Genomic DNA, 17,442 nt, shown 5'->3' on the forward strand with positions numbered 1-17,442 from the left:
TAGCATTCAAGAATGTGCAAGTAGGGCCAATATAAGGTTGTATTGGTCACTTAAACAGAATGGGAGATGAAGGGTTAGCAAATCAGGTGTTGAAAGCCAAGATAGCAAGAAAAAACCCAGAGGAAGTCCAAAATATTAAATATGACAATATTGGAATGCTGACAAGTAAGACTAATTTGGAGGAAAATTGTTGATAGGAAATTAGTAATAATATAAACTTAGTCATCTTGTACTGTGATAGCAGCTTGTAAACTGACTAAGGGTACACATCAGGAAATTGATGAAGTCTAAAAAAAATAGTACAGAGAACTTAGTACAGACTTTACTAAGAGTATCACAACAATCGCACACATCATAGACCAATTCTACAAAAATGATGCAGATTATGAAGGGAGCTCTAAAGCTATGTGGAGTGTTATGGAAGAAATATCTTCTACTGAAAGTTCCTTTGTGAGCAAAAATGAAATGAGAATCGACCCTTCGTGGCAACATCTTCAAGATGCCAAAGCTTTCCAGAAGATACTCAGCACAATTATCCATCTAAAATGAAAAACTATAAATACATTATATAAGTTTATATATAATAATGTTGAATGAAAGATCAATGCTATTCTATTCATGATTGTGTTTTCACCTTTCTTATTAATGTAACATTAAAATGACTCCATTTTGTTTAGCAATGACTTTAAATTCTAAGCAACCAAAATTATTGTTTTCTGCGATTATATTTAGAACCATACTTCCTTCAAATTCATTCAGTTAATGTATTGTTAATCGATGTAGTTGTCTGGTCAGTGCTCAACATTATAATTTAGCACCTTTGCCATGAACTGGAATGCTGGGTGTAAACCAATTATAATTCAACTGACTCTTTATGGATGAAATGGAATGGTATTTTGTTAGCAACATCTCAGTTCAACCCAAAGGTATTCTATTGGGCTTAGATCAGCATGATGTACAGGCCAATTAAATGTGTGCATATTATCTTCTTCAAATCGCCCAAGTACTTTCAGTATAATATAGTGCATTGCATGTTAAACAGGCGCCAATGCAGGTTTCTTCATAACTGCAGAAGTGTAAGAGACAATGTACCATCTATTGTTGTATGCATGTTAGTGTTCATCCTTCCAGACACTACAACCAAAGATTCAAATCCATATCAGACAAAATAGCGATAGCTTAGAATTTTACAGATGAGTATATATTCCAGTATAAAGCATGCTAGACTATCCACCATACCTACTTATCAAGAATGAAAAAGGTGCAACATTAGTCACTGATTGCCATGTTTTTATAGTAGCACAATCAGCACTGTTGAATATCACTGATGTTTGAAGTATGTGTTGCACTTCTGTAGGAAGACAGTGCAGAAGTATGTCATATCCCACTACTACCTTGAATCCTTAACTGTGTTGCTGAACCTTTTTACATCAGACTGTAGTAATTTCCGCATCAACCTTCCAAGAACTGCTTTGGTCCTGCTATCAGCTTTAAGTCTATTTTGCATTTCTTGGCTGCAGTGACATCCACCTTTCCATCAGCTGACGATGGTTACAGATGATGGTAACAGGCTTTCGCCAATCATCAGCCTTTGTTAACTCTGTTGATTGACGTCATTAATGGATGATTATGAATAAACCAATCAGCACTCTGAAAGCATTCATACACCTGCAACTCACTGCCGGGGTAAGTTAATGTATTAACAATACTTTGAGCACTAGCCTCAACAAATGTCCAAAAATAAAAAACAATTGTCATATTCATCAAAATTCAAGTTAAAAGTTATCAATTTTGCAAAATAACATGGAAATATCAGAGAGATAGTTTGGACTTCCTCCATTGAGTGTATGATTAGACAGTGGAGATGTTTAAAATATTATTTCTTAATTTTGGGTTTATACAAGGAAAAATATGGTATATTATTGCAGCTGTTTAGTTGGAATCACTCTTTGCAATAGCAGCAGTTGCTGGTTATAGCAAATCTGAAACAAATGAAGCCTAGGTTATTTAAAAAACAGTGGACCCATGAGAAGAGGCAAGGAAAAGTCTCATTGACTAGGTTATTTTATTGTTGATAGAGATGTTTTCTCCCTGGTGAAGGACACCAGAGTGTACAGAGGATTTGAAATTGGAAGTGATCATCATTTGGTCTTGAGAAGGATAAAATTGAATTTCATATTGAAAAGAAGAACATGTAAGAAAGTTTTAAAGCGAATAAAAGTAGAGCAGCTCTCAGATTTGAACTGTAGATTAAAATACACAAACACGATTGAAGAAAAATGAAGGAGTTCGAGAACAGGCACCAAACCTTGGAGATTCAGTGGCAAGCCATGAAGAAAACATCGATTGATTCAGCCAGAGTGGCATATGGTGAGATTGTCTGTAAGGATAGAAAAATCTGAACTCCATGGTGGACACAGGAAGTTAAAAAAGCAGTGAAAGAAACGAAGAAAGCATATCAAAAGTTATTAGCAAATAAGTCAGCTTGTGCTCTTAGAGAATACAGAGACAAATGTAAGAAAGCTAATCACTATGTAAAACTAGCTAAATGAGAGTCATGGGAAGACTTTGGCAAGAACATAGAAAATAAATATCACGAAGGTGGCAAGATATTCTGGAGGTTATTGAAGAAGCTCAGAAATGGAGGAATGAATGCTGTAAAAGGAATTAGAGGTAATAAAGGTCACATGAAAACAGGAGAAAAAGATATCGCTGAAGTATGGAGTAATTACTTCAAAAAATTGCTAAATAATAATAATAAAAAAAAAAAAACCAGTGTTGACAGCACAGTGGCAAATAACGCTGACCAGACATGCATATCCATACTTGAAGTAGAAAAAAGCCATCAAAAGCCTGAAATGTGGAAAGGGAGCAGGAGTAGATGATATTCGACCAGAAATGCTCAAGTATGGAGGTATAAAAGTCTTACAGTAGCTGCACTGCATAGTTCAGAAGGCCTGGAGAGAGGGACGAATTCCAGTGATTGGAGTAGAGCTCTCATAGTACCCATATATAAAAAGGGAAATAAAACTGAATGTGAGAATTACAGAGGTATTCTCTACTTCTCTACTGAGTGTTCCTGGTAAGACATATGCAAGTATAATTGAGAAACGGTTGAGAAGGATTGTGGAAGAGAAGCTTGGTGAAGAACAATCTGGATTCAGAACAAATAGAGGCTGTCAGGATCAGATTTTCACTATACAACAGATAGTTGAGAAATAATGGAATATAACAAAGATCTGAACAGGTATCCCTTGCTTAACGCGGTGAAGTAAATTGTGCAATCCCTTGATATACGTGGCAAGAGTTTTGATTAACGCCTTTAACCCTGCAGAGCTCGCAGCTGCTCTGACAGATACATGCAAAATGTTTAATATAAATATTCTTATACAATTCAGTGTATAGCTTGGAGGTCATGAGTAGCTGTGCATTCATATGTTACAAGTGATATTCTGCACCGTTTTTTTTGCTGTCAGTTTGGTTTAACACATGTTATATAAAGGTTTGTGATATTTGACAGTCAATTGTATCTGAGAGATCTCACTACCTCTGATGTCAATATAGTATGGTATAGTAGTTTTTTTTTCTTTCTTTGTTCAAATATTTCTAGATTGTAACTGAAAATAAATGAACCATCATGTATTACTGAAATAGAGAGCCAAAGGCTTATTTATCATACATGCCCCCTAAGAGATGTGCTTTACATTATGGAAAATACTAAAGAAAGTGATCTGGACTTACTCCACCTTAGTACGAGTTGCATCCGCTGAAACTTTTAGTTTCTACATATTCGGCACGAAACTCTTGTAGTTTCTATATTCGGCTATGAAATAATGTTGGATTCAATATCCACTTAATTTGTACTATCATGTATTATATTTGCAATGTTTTTTCTTTATGTTTTATTGCTTGTTTGCTGATGTCTGGAGAGTCATTTTGTTTGTTATTGTAGAATTTATGTCAATAAGAAAAAAAACTAAAACTGTTCAAACGACTCTTGATAACTTCTTTTGATAAAAAAATTGCAGTAAATAATGTAGGTACAAGTATTTATTACACATTTACTTGGCATTAATTTTTTATCTTTCCTAAAAGAATACCATATAAAACAAATTATTAACACAGTAACCGATCATGGACGAATTGTAATTTTTACAATTGATTATTAGATTTGATTAACGCGATTTTGATATACGCGGTAACATAGAGGGACTAATTAACTGCGTTAATCGAGGGATACCTGTATTTAAGTTTTGTAGATCTGGAAAAGGCATATGACAAGATGCCAAGAGAGAAGATATTCAAAACGATAGAGTTATATGGTGTCAATGGGGCATTATATCAAGCAATAATTAGTCTTTAATTAAGTTGTAAGTCAGCAGTTAGAATTGAAGGTAGTACAGGCAGGTGGTTTAATGTTAAATCTGGTGTCAGACAAGGATGTACATTATCTATATGGATCACATTATGAAGGACAGTAGTATTAAACCTGATATCAAAATTGGAGATGTTAATCTCAGCTCTTTGCTTTATGGAAGTGATGTTATACTTCTAAATAAATCTGCTACAAGTCTGCAAGATTTCCTGACTAAAGTGAATAACTGTTGTAATAGATATGGTATGAAGGTCAGCATTAAAAAGACAAAGATGATGAAAATAGGACAAAACATTGAAAATATCAACTGCATTGTGAATGGAGAACCTATAGAACAAGTAAAACATTTCAGCTACTTAGGCACAATTTTCAGTGAAGATGGTAAATTAAATATGGAAATAGACAACAGAATCAACAAAAATGGTATGGTAGGAAGTCAACTGAATAAATTTATATGGAATAAGTGAGAAATTAGCCAAAAACACTAAATTAGCTATATACAAGACAGTATTCAAGCCAATTTTAACTTATGGATCTGAGAATTTGGTCAAAAGTAAAATACTTGACCAAAGACTGCAGATATGAGAGTCCTGTGAAAGATTATAGACATGAACAGATGGCATCAATGGCAATATCATATTAAAAATGAGGATATTAGGAAAGAACTTGACATTGTCAGCATCCACAAATGCTTTAGCAGAGTTAATCTCAGGTGGTATGGTTACTTAAACAGAATGGACGAGGACAGAATAGCAAAACAAGTGTTCTCTGCTAGGTTGGCAGGAAAATGACCCAGAGTAAGACCAAGATATAGGTGGATTGATATGGTACAAAGTGCCTTAGACGATAGAAATATAAGATCTGATAATGTTCAAGTCTTGACAGGTAACAGACTGATTTGGAGGAAAATTGTAGATAGGAAGTTAGTAATGATGTAATTTTTCATGCTGTACTATCATATCCTGTACACCCCTTGAGGGTATATATCAAGGATTTGATGATGATGATGAACCCATGAGAAAGTTTATAATGAGCTTATGGTATACAATACTGGCTGAAATGAAACATACAAGTAATTGCAGATTATGTGTTCACTAAATTCGTTAGTGAATCTGCAGTATATCTTTAACCTGCATATACACACTGTCTACACAAATTGCACTACAAGTTCTGCAAAATGTATTTTATGTTTTTCCCAAATAGTATTTATTTCACACATTTCATGAGCAGATTTACTGGATGTTGTTTCCATTTCTGGAAACAACAAAAACTCTAGCTTCTATAGGCATAAGTCTGGTACATTTGAAACAATTCCTGTTTACAAGAAAATAATAGATGAGACCATCTGATTTTTGTTCTTTATCTTTCAGAGTGATTTTGTTATGCACTACAGCACATTCTTTGAATGATTAATGACTAAGTAGCAACTTCCATTTTGTATTATATACAATACTCTGAATTTTTGGTTTTAAATTTTCCCTTATGCTGTCAAAATCTGATTTTAAATAACGCAAGTATTTTTAAGAAGTTGACTTGCATATCATTTTCAAAACAATAAAGAGACATAACATTGTAACAAAAAATATTATAAGGCAGTAAAACTCTAAATAACAATGTAAAAGATGAAGTCAACTTACAGAAGTGCCAGAGAGCTGAAGCTGTGACATCTGTGTTGCTAACTGAGGCATAAGAGTACCATAATGTAGAGTGCTGGGATCCAGTGAAGATGGAATCATCTGCAACTATATGCAACATATTTTATATTTTCAATATATACATATACAGTGAGATAAATGATATCTTGATTCCCTTGGTTCTGGAGAGGGAATTATTGTTTTGGAATAATTAGTCATCATCGTAGAGGTTATGGTCAAATAAGTGACAAAACTACAAATAACAGATAGCAGAATGATCAATTTTCAGATATTTCTGATGCACTCCGTTGCAAATGTGCAAATGATGAGCAATCAACTTTCTTACTTTAACAATGTCAAGCAGGAGTTCAGTGTTAAAACACAATTGGTAATACTGCAATTAACAGATATCTGAATAATTGTTTATATTTTTTCCAATAGTTGGGTTTGATCTTCATATAACTGATTAAATGGCAATTAAAGCATAATTTTTCTGACTTTTTAGATAGGGGTTACATGCTCAAATAATCAGGCTGAACTACCAAACAACAGACATAATGTAACTCAATGTATACATATTTTCTTATGAAATTAATGCCAACAGAGCTTTGTGATAATCAACTAGAAAATAATGAAGCAATCAACTAGAAATAAATGTTAACAGAAAACTTAGGACTAAGTTATAAAATACTTGAAATATTTTAACTTTTGCATGTTTATGATGAAACTTACTTTGGATGAAGCAATCACAAGGCACATCAACAGGTTTTCTAGAAAACCTGTTTAAATTCTATAAATATCCTCCAAGTTGACAATTTTGGAAATTAAATGGTTTTGTACATGGCTCAACTAGTTCTATTAAAAATCTGGACAAACTCCTCCCTCACCCTATGAATGAATGATAACATCTCTCATACATGAGCATATATATCAATATTAATTTTTAAACTAATGAAAATTGTTTAATGAAAGAACTGTTATATTCTTGAGACAGCCAAGGTACACAACTATGGTAGGGTAAGAAGAGTAAAACCTTAAGTCTCAAACCATAAATCTAAATTGCTAAGCCACTTCAAGGTGGATATATGAACTTTGTGAAGACTTATCTGTTGAAGTTGGGAACCTGTTACTATTTCTCCCATTAACAGATGTTAAACCATCATTCTCAAGCAAATTATTTAAAAGTAAAACTAATCTAATCAAAGGTCAAGACATGGTGCTCTCAGAGAAAGGCAAAGCCTCTACAAGGCATAGTATATTCAACTTATGATAGCTGAATATCATGAACTACCATTATCACAATTTCGCTTATTTTGGCCTCTTCAAGCAAAAATTAGCTTTTCCTGTCTTGTATACAAACTTATGCACTGATCATGACCCATGGTTTTTTCAGATGGTATGATAAAGAAAGAAACACTTATTATTAAACCTCCACAGAGTCAAAAGATCCATTGTGGGAAGAGTCCTCTGTTTATCATACTGTGCCTTAAGTATGTTCACTGTCTTTTTGCTCACTGCACTCTCAGGTATTGCATTCCAACCATTCACCATGCAAAAAACCTGCTCTCTCCCCCTTGCTCACACACTCCTTATACAGCTTCCAGGTATGACCTCCTTGTTCTCACCCTGGCTTCACCCTTTCTATGCAAAACCTACCCCACATTAATCTGGTAATAATTTCTTAACAGTTTATATGTCTCGATCATATCCCCTCTCCTCCTCCTACCAATTTCTGCAAATTGCATTTTCTCAATCTGTCTTCATACTCAACATTCCAGAGACTAGAAACTATCTTAGTTAACCATCTCTGGATCTTTTCCAATACATCATCTTTTTGAACATCAAATATGTGCACAGCAATCTATATGTGGTCTGATAAAAGGTTTATACAATGGAACCATAAGATCTTTACTTCTACAAGTCAGTGCCATCTGCATTATTCCCATTATCCACTGTACTGTTCTCACAATTTTAGCAATACGTCCCCAAAATTTTAGGCCCTTGTCCAAATCAATCTCATGTCATTTATTCTACCTCTTGTAAAATATTTCCACCAATTGTGTATTCTACATTCCATCTTTGATTCCCAAATTTCAAAACATTACACTTCACAGCAATGAATTGACAACCCCACTCATTTACCCATTCAGCCAGCATATTCAAGTCCAAGTAACAAGTACAGACTGATACAAGGAGCATATGAAGTAAAGCATACATCTTAAATGGAATTATCTAGTGGATGCCACTAGAAGACCTAGGATGGTGGAGTAAAGCATAAGTCTATCAGATATGTGAAAAATTTTTTGGATCTAAATTTCTTGAGGATTGAGTGGATCACAGCAGAAGTAGATTCAAAAGTTTTCCAAATTTGTGAAGGCATTTTACTTCACATAAGCAGCTAGTACTGTTTATGTGAAGTAAAATTATTTTAGAGTCTTAATGGAGTAAAACAGCACTAAAAAAAGATGAAAATATTTTATTCTTCCAATATTTAGTCTCAGTCACTGAGACATCGGAATATTGGAATCCAAATATCGCACTATTATTATAATTATTTTTGAATTCTTTCTCAGCAAAGGCTTCTGAAATATTAAAGAACATGGTACAGAGTTCAGAACAGCTGAGAGCTCTGCAATGATAGTAGTGAAGACTGCTTATGTAGCAACGATCTGTTATTGTAGCAGAGCAAAACTGGCAGGCTGGTAGATACGGAGGGCCTTCTTAGATTTGAATTTGACTTTAAATTTCACGCAATTGTTTAACATTTCTGTATCCCAACATCACATAAGAAAGGCAGTTACTATGGACAGACATGAAGATAAGTCCAACATCCACATGAAAGAACATAAAAAATACATCTGCAGTAATAACTATGGTCAATCGGGCCTTGCAGACCACGCTTTGGATACAGTCATATAATCAACTGGAAAAGGACCAGAATGCACCACTGCAGTAAATTTAGAATAGAAAAAAGGTGTGTGTGTGTGTGTGTCAAAGATACCAAGCTATTTTAAACCTGGTTTTACTCCATTTCCAAAGTAAGCAAACAGACAAATAAGTCAAGTTTGCACCTGCAAGTGTTGCAAGACCAAGGCAACTCATGGTAAAAGTAGAATATAGCTCTGATCACTAATCTTAATATTTACCCACCCATAATGCAAAGCACATCTCCTGGAGGAGATATATGATGCTTTGTATTAAAGGCAAGGGGCCACTACCCAGACCGGTTTCGACCTTTATTGAGGTCTCATCAGTGGGAGCCAGGCTAGAAATATCAAGATTTTAGTAATACAAAACTTATAAGTATTTTACCAGAACAAGTTACCATAAGGTGTTTTAACCTTATTAAATAAAAATCTCAGGAGGAGATATAAATGTAGAAAGTATTATACCTTGGGTATAATAAATGTTAAAGATACCAAGCTATTTTAAACCTGGTTTTACTCCATTTCCCAAGTAAGCAAACAGACAAACAAGTCAAGTTTGTGCATGCAAGTGTTGCAAGTCTAGCTGATCCTGCACATAGTGCAAGACCAAGGAAACTCATGGTAAAAGTAGAATAAGCTCTGATCACTAATCTTAATATTTACCCATAATGCAAAGCACATCTCCTGGAGGAGATGTGCTCCTCCTGAGATTTTTATTTAACAAGGTTAAAACCTTTATGGTAACTTGTTCTGGTAAAATACTTATAAGCTCTGTATTACTAAAATCTTGGTATTTCCTGGCTCCCACTGATGAGACCTCAATAAAGGTCGAAACCGGTCTGGGTAGTGGCCCCTTGCCTTTAATACAAAGCATCATACATCTCTTCCAGGAGATGTGCCTTGCATTATGGGTAAATATTAAGATTAGTGTCAGAGCTTATTCTACTTTTACCATGAGTTGCCTTGGTCTTGCACTACGTGCAGGGTCAGCTAGACTTGCAACACTTGCAGGCGCAAACTTGACTTGTTTGTCTGCTTGCTTACTTGGGAAATGGAGTAAAACCAGGTTTAAAATAGCTTGGTATCTTTAACATTTATTATACCCAAGGTAAAATACTTTCTACATCTATATATATATACACACAGTGGTATCACACTAATCCGAACCCTCCAGTAATCCAAACTGTAGTTTGAAAGAAAAAAGTTTTATCTATTAAATATTATTATTATAACTATTATTATTTATTTTATTATTTTTACAGTACAGTATTTTTTTCATACTGTCGATTGTACGGATATACTGGGGGCCTATTTTGATTTATTGTGTGTTCACGTTTGCTTTTTTATATTGTATAGTACGTACTGTATTGTTGGCATGAATCACAAATATACACAAAAAGAGGAAATTCAAAACGTGCATAATTTGGTTAAAAAATATAAATCCAGATGTTGAAATTTCACAAATAGATGTTACGGAATGGATTACAGGTAGAACCGAAAGCGAATTTGAAATCAAATCAGATGCTGATGATGAATAACTCAAAGAAAAAAAAGTAAAACATAAAGAGGCAGCTGACAGTTTTAATATGTGTATAGAATGTGCTAAGCAGAATAATACACCATTCCACAAAATTTTGTTGCTAATTCAGCTCAGAAAAGAAGCATTTGAAAAAAGTTTAGCTTCCAAGAAGCAAAAGAAAATCTGTGACTTTTTTACAAAGAAATAAAAAAATTTTTTTTTTTGTGTTGTGTACAAGAAAGTGTATTTTTTTACACAAATTAAGTTACGTACTGAACTATACAATTTTATTAAATCAGAATCCTTAACAATCAGGTACATACAAATTAAATTTTTTACTAAAATAGACTTGTGTACTGTATTATTTTTTGTTTTACATCTACAGTAGCTTCTTTTCTATCAGTTACTTCATTTATTTACAGAATTAAATTGATGTACCATTAGAATCTGATTATTTTTGTCTTAAACACTAGTCATTGTTGTCTCTTGGGGGAAAATTCGCTAATCTGAACGTGCATGGGTTTTATTACTTCGGATTAGCGAGACACCACTGTATATACACTTATTTTTTTTTTTTTTTTAGAGTATGAAAATACTGCTCTGGAGACTAGCATGACAATTTTCCAAGCAATTTCAGGCCTCTAATAGGCAAGGCAGTGGTCTCGCACTGAATGATGAAATTCATTTCCCATCTATGAGAGTGGTCTGAAAAGTTCTCGGCCTCGACCATAGATGGCAACACTATCAGCAAGATCCCCCCCCCCCCTAAGTTGGTACATCTGTCATAAGCATCCATGTGAAATTGCAAGTCATTCTATCAAGTAGTTTGTTTTATACAGTTGTCTGAAGCAAATGTGTTGTCTGTATCCCTTGAAATGGATAAAATTGAGTATCATGTGGTTATAAAATTATTTGTAAAAGAAGGTCTAATGCCAAAAGAAATTCATACGAAGTTCATAAAAGTTTATGGGCACCCTTCTCCTTCATTTTCGACAATTAAGAAATGGGCTGCCGAATTTAAACGTGGTCGTACCAGCTTTGAAGATGATCCACGTGAAGGATGTCCAAAAAGTGTAATAACACCAGAAATCATTGATCAAGTGAACGACATTGTATTGGATGACCGGAGAGTCAAAGTATGTGAAATTTCTGATACTATAGGCATTTCAAAAGGTTTGCATGAAGAATTGCAAACGAAAAAAGCATTGAGCAAGATGGGTGCTGCGCTTGCTCAAGAATAAAACTGATTTTGTGCACCAGTTTATTACCATGGATGAGACTTGGATTCATCATTACACACCAGAATCCAAAAGGCAGTCAAAACAGTGGACAGAAGCCGGTTCCATCAGCAGGAAAGATCATGACAATGGTGTTTTGGGACGTAAAGGCATTTTGTTTATTAATTATCTTGAAAAGGGTAAAACAATAACTGGGGAGTATTATTCCGATCTTTTAACCAGAGTAGACAAAAAAATTCGTGAGTAAAGACCAGGTTTGCAGAAGAAAAAAAATCATCTTTCATCAGGACAATGCAGCAGCCCACAAAGGTGTTTTTGGCAATGGGAAAATTAAGGGAGCTGCACTATGACTTGTTGGAACATCCACCCTATTCCCCAGATTTTGCTCCCTCTGACTTCAATCTTTTCCCAAAACTAACACTCTTCTTCGCTGGTCAGCGTTTTTCTTCAAATCAAGAGGTGATTGCAGCTGAAAAGGGGTATTTTGCAGATCTTACTGAGAACCACTACAGGGATGGGATAATGGAGCTGGAGCATCGCTGGAATAAATTAATTAGTCTAAGGGAGATTATGTTGAAAAATAAAAATAATTTTGAAATTATAAATCCGTTTTTTCATTGTTAGGCCGAGAACTTTTCAGACCACCCTCATAATTAAGGAGATGGATCAAGTATTAGACTGCATCATATAAGATTAAAGAAATATTACAGGTTTTATGTTATCAGCCCAACCCTCCACCAAGCTACAAAAAGACGAGGAAAAAAAAAAAAAAAAACAACAACTAAATACTGCCACACACTGCCACCAAAATTTCAGCTCATGTAAATGAAAGTCAAATGAACATACCCAAAATTGGTAAACATCAGAATAACTAGCATAAAACAGCAAATTACGATTGTGAAAATGAATACTAACAATATAAATTTAAACAACGATATATACTAGTATGTAAGAGCAAAGCTCAGTGGAAATGGAGGCTAATTAAATCCAATATGTTAAAAATTACTGATTAAAATTTTTCATGTTACAATATTCTAATCTACCATTTGCATTAACTAGCATGATTTTGAAACATCATGATTAGTAACTAATACATAATTTTTGAAAAAAAAAATTTTTTTTCCCTTATACAATGTGTCTAAATTACACATAGTTCACTAAAATAAATCCACTAATACAGCAAAAATAAATGCTGTTGGGCCATTACAGCATTAATAAAACAAGCATTAAACAATAGGTGTAACACTAAAATACAGACTTAACTATATTCAAAGAAATAATGATTGCTATAAGGCTTTTTTGGACTGTAACGAATGGTAAATTTTCTCCACCAAGATCCAGTCTTTAATAAAGAGTACCTCTTATATAACAGAAAAGTACAATAATAATTTTGAAGTAGAGTTTTTATCTTGTTTCATATCTCTTGTCTTTTTCATCATGTTTATGGTTTCCTGTGAAAATTTGTTTTCTTTATTCTTTGCTGATGTACTCTTAAAATTATTTACAGTTGCTACTAGGATATTTGTTATTGCTTGATTTAGTTTACCAACATCCTTTTCAAAAATGTTTATTTTATCTAATTTTTTTTATTTACTGTTTCTATATTCTTTTTGTTTTTCAGTTATTGTCTTAGGGTCAATTTTTTTTGGTCTTATTTATTAATTTCTTACTGATCTGTATTTCATTATGTATTATATATTTCCTGTTGCAGAGAATATAGTCTATTTCATTTTTGATTTTTCCATGTGGATAAAAAGAAGAAGGAATGGATCAGATCACAGACAAAATTTCTGGATGCAATGGGAATTGTGAAAGCATCCAAATGTAGATGGGCAAGACATCTGGCTAGAGACAATAGACGGACCAGAAAAGTAACAGAATGGATACCGACAGGAAAGAGAAGACAAGGACACCCAAAAGCATGATGGGCAAATAGAAGCACTGGCCAAGAGATGGATGGTGAAAGCAGAAGACTGGGAAAATTGGAAGATCACGAGGGAGGTCTTTGTTCAGCAGTAGATAGAAAATGGCTGAAAAGGAATAATAATAATAATAATAATAAAAGGAATAGATTAAGTAACTTCAAGAAGAGTATCAACATCCAAGCTTTCCCCTTAACTTCCTCTATATTCAACACCAATAAACACAGTGAATTTACTCTGGTTAGAATCTCAAACTGTAGGCTTTCTTTAAACAAATGGAGGTGTGAAATAAAGATTTAAGTTTTACAATTCTTTACACAAGAAAACAATTTATTTTGAGACCCAATCTAATGTAAGAGAACTTTTTATTTAGTAAAAAGAAAAACTGTCACTGACAGCAAAATAATTACAAAACTAAACTTTCTCTCTTGCAAAAATGATAAATAGTTCAAAATGTTATATCAATAAAATAACAGATTTTGTGAATGACTAAAACAGTAATCTACCTTATCCTAACTTTAAAACAACCCTTCAAATTAACTAATAATATTGCATGTCAACTGATTTCTGGTACAGCGCCATGTAACCGTATTTTGATTAACCAACTCTTCAATTATCAGAACGGCTAAGTGCTTTCCCAATGCGGTTGGATAAATGGTAGATTATTGTACCTATAAAATAATCACGGCTGTATCCCCAAATGTTATGAAAACAAATGAAAAAGTCTTAAAAAAGCTCAAAGAAAAATACGAAATAGATAAAGACATCAAAAATAATCATCCCATACTAAATATCTTCCCACAATTTGCATATTCATGTATTTGCAAAAATACATAAATCAGGCTATCTCATATACCCAATTCTCCTAACACACCACACAGCCCTCTGATTATAATTTATCTCACAAATAATGAAGCAATGATTTAATATTCAAAATTTATTATCAGAAATGTTAATCAAAGTTTCAGGCACATAAAAGAAATAACACCTGACAATATTTTCTCTTTATTTGATGTCAGATCTCTACATCTGTATTTGTGTATGGATGTTGTTTGTTGTCAAAATCCTTGAAAGTCATTTATACCTTAAGAAAAATGTGGACATTGTTCATGCACTGCTTATAATACAATGGGCACAACTTAGCAGAACAAACCAAATTATCTCCTTAAAATATCCAGTCAATAATTGATATGATAATCTCAGCAAATCTTTTTAAAATATAATCAAAATATTTAGGAACAGATTTTTAGTTTTCCAAAAGGCAAAAACACTGATGGACAACTTATAGATTTATTCTTTACTCATCATAAATGATCCCCCCCCCCTCTTCTAATGGTATTTATTATAATGTTGATGTCCTATAATGAGGGGAGGCTGAAAAGTTGTGATAATTGCCATGAGGGAATTATTATTACAATTTGATAAAACATGGGGATTAAAGGGTTTTAAGATCTGTTCTTTCTTGTGGTTATATATCAGTAGTTTTAACCCTCTCATGCATAAAGACCTCATATGAGAACACACGAAAATGATGTCCTCGGATGACATTTTTAACATATACACGGCACAAATTTTGCAAAATTAATGAATTCATAGTAATACTGTAAGATTAAATGGTACTGTATCATTATAAATTTTTTATAAATGAATATAAAAATTCATGCATGAGAGGGTAAATATCAGTTCTGTTCTAGGTGTTAATCAGAACTCCCCCCCCTTTGTATACTGGTAATGATTATTCCAAACAAAAATTTATTTCATTAATTCAACAACTTCAGCCATAGATTACAATTCACAAATTAATATCACAAAGAAACATCTGTTAACATTTTAAATCTGATCCTAACAAGATCACATCATTATATCAATATTAAATGTACAATATTAAGTACACCATATCGAAAGTATATTTTTCACTTGGTTAGACTATAATAAATTTAGTTTAATCCTTTATCCAAGTGTGAGCAAACAAAGTTTGTGCCTGAAAGTATCTTCAGGACTAGGGTAAGGTGGTACAACACCAGGCAACTCGTTGCAAAGGTGGAGCAAGCTAACATCACTCCGATCTCAGTCTCTCCCATAATGCAAAACACATCTCCTTGAAGATATGTATAATGTTATGCATTAAGGGAAGGGCCACTACTCAGACTAGTTTCGACCTTTATTGAGGTCTCTTCAGTGGGAGCCAAGCGAAAGTGGAGATACCAGGCATTAGCAAGGTCATCTCTACCTACAGGAGTTGCCAAATGGTGTGCCACCTTTTTATTAAATTACTCTGGATTTAGAGAAAGATGTCGAAAGTTTATTTTTCACTTGGTCCACCTTTGCAACGAGTTGCCTGGTGTTGTACCACCTTACCCCAGTCCTGAAGATACTTTCAGGTGCAAACTTTGTTTGCTAACACTTGGTTAAAAGATTAAACTAAATTTATTAAGTACACCACAAACCCACAAATGCCGGAAATTACTTGAGCAATACACCCTATCATAATTTATAAATGCCAGTTATTCATGTGCTTCAACTAAAATGCTGTTAAAACTAATGTTGGATGTTTAATGGAATGACAACAGCAAATGACTGAATTGAACAACAATATAATACTTCTAATATTCCATCTCAGTCACAGATACATGTTTAGAGAGTACAACATACAATGTCAAAAACACACAAAATAATGAAACCTGAACTCTTAGCTAGGAAAGGTACTACAAAAATGTAATGAGCACTATTAGGAAACCCAGGTCATTTTTTAAGGCATTCTGAGAATGCCTAAAAATGACTTTCTCCTGTAATTCTACTGAAACTTGGATTAAAGCAATAAGAGAATTACTCAAGCTTTAAACTGTCATAAAATTTAAATCATTTATTCCTCGAACATAAAGTATACGAATTACCTGCAATCCCATTCCCCAGCATGTTAGGCTCATTGGCTTGTCACAACCAATTAACTTGGTTTCTTTGAAACTTGATTAATGCTCATACAGGGAAGTTAATCCTATCTGCACAGTGTATTCAAGTACAACACCATAAACCTATGGCTATCAATTGCATGTGCACATTTGGTCCGTCTACTTGCCTGTTTAGTGGGATGAAAAATCTGAGTTTCTGAAAGGAAAAGCCCTGCCAACTCTACCTGAGACCAATTAAATTTATTTATCAATGTGAATAAACAGTGTAAATTCTGGTGGCTAGGCTTATACACATTGATTCTCATGCACTGCGTTCTTTCAGGAAATTGACAATGTAGAGTAGATAATTAAATTGTTTTAATTCTTACTTTCCATATTCCTCCAAAGTTAAATTGCCATCTTCAAGGATTCATACACTGGTATCAAACGCGTGCACATAGGCACACTTCAATAACAAAGATGGAACAGTAGAGATACAGGAAGACCTGAAGTCCTATAATTACACCATCAACTGTCTTTGGTTGGGTGTTCTTGGCCACTGGACTGAATGCCTGCCTCTCATATGGGAAACCACATGAGAGGCAGTTTGATACCAGAAAAATAGGCATTGCTTCTGATTTTCTTATGGACACAAATTCCAACTTTGAGCAAAGCATTAAAATTTGGCTAACAAAATGCTATTCAATATTACCAAAATATGCATGCAGAGAAAATGAAGGGGGGGGGGGGGGGAAATAAAACCAAACTACATTGTTTAAATACAATTATTACAAATAAAAACTTGTGTTCGTTATCAACAATAAAATCTTTACAATTTTTTTATTATTATTTTATTTAAACCTTTTTTATTTTTAATTTTCTATGTGCATTAATTAATATTTCTGGTGAGGCTACAGTAAACAAATGATTTGTAATTAT

At 33.6% G+C, this 17,442-nt stretch overlaps 1 protein-coding gene across 7 annotated transcripts in view; it reads right to left on the reverse strand.

Moving 5' to 3' along the window:
• Positions 1-17,442, reverse strand: part of LOC150094432 (protein alan shepard-like) — a 725,446-nt gene that overhangs the window by 131,497 nt on the left and 576,507 nt on the right. For 5 of the 7 annotated variants that reach the window (XM_090411869.1, XM_090411870.1, XM_090411872.1 and 2 more), the window contains one exon: positions 6,013-6,117. In XM_090411869.1, the coding sequence (XP_090267995.1) occupies positions 6,013-6,117 (105 nt within the window). The remainder of the gene's footprint in view (positions 1-6,012; positions 6,118-17,442) is intronic. The other 2 variants (XM_090411873.1, XM_090411868.1) reach the window with 1 other exon arrangement.

Source organism: Typopeltis vanoorti, chromosome 22, assembly GCF_054136105.1.
Source record: "Typopeltis vanoorti isolate ZY-2024b chromosome 22, IOZ_Tvanoo_1.0, whole genome shotgun sequence".
Classification (NCBI taxonomy): Eukaryota; Metazoa; Arthropoda; class Arachnida; order Uropygi; family Thelyphonidae; genus Typopeltis; species Typopeltis vanoorti.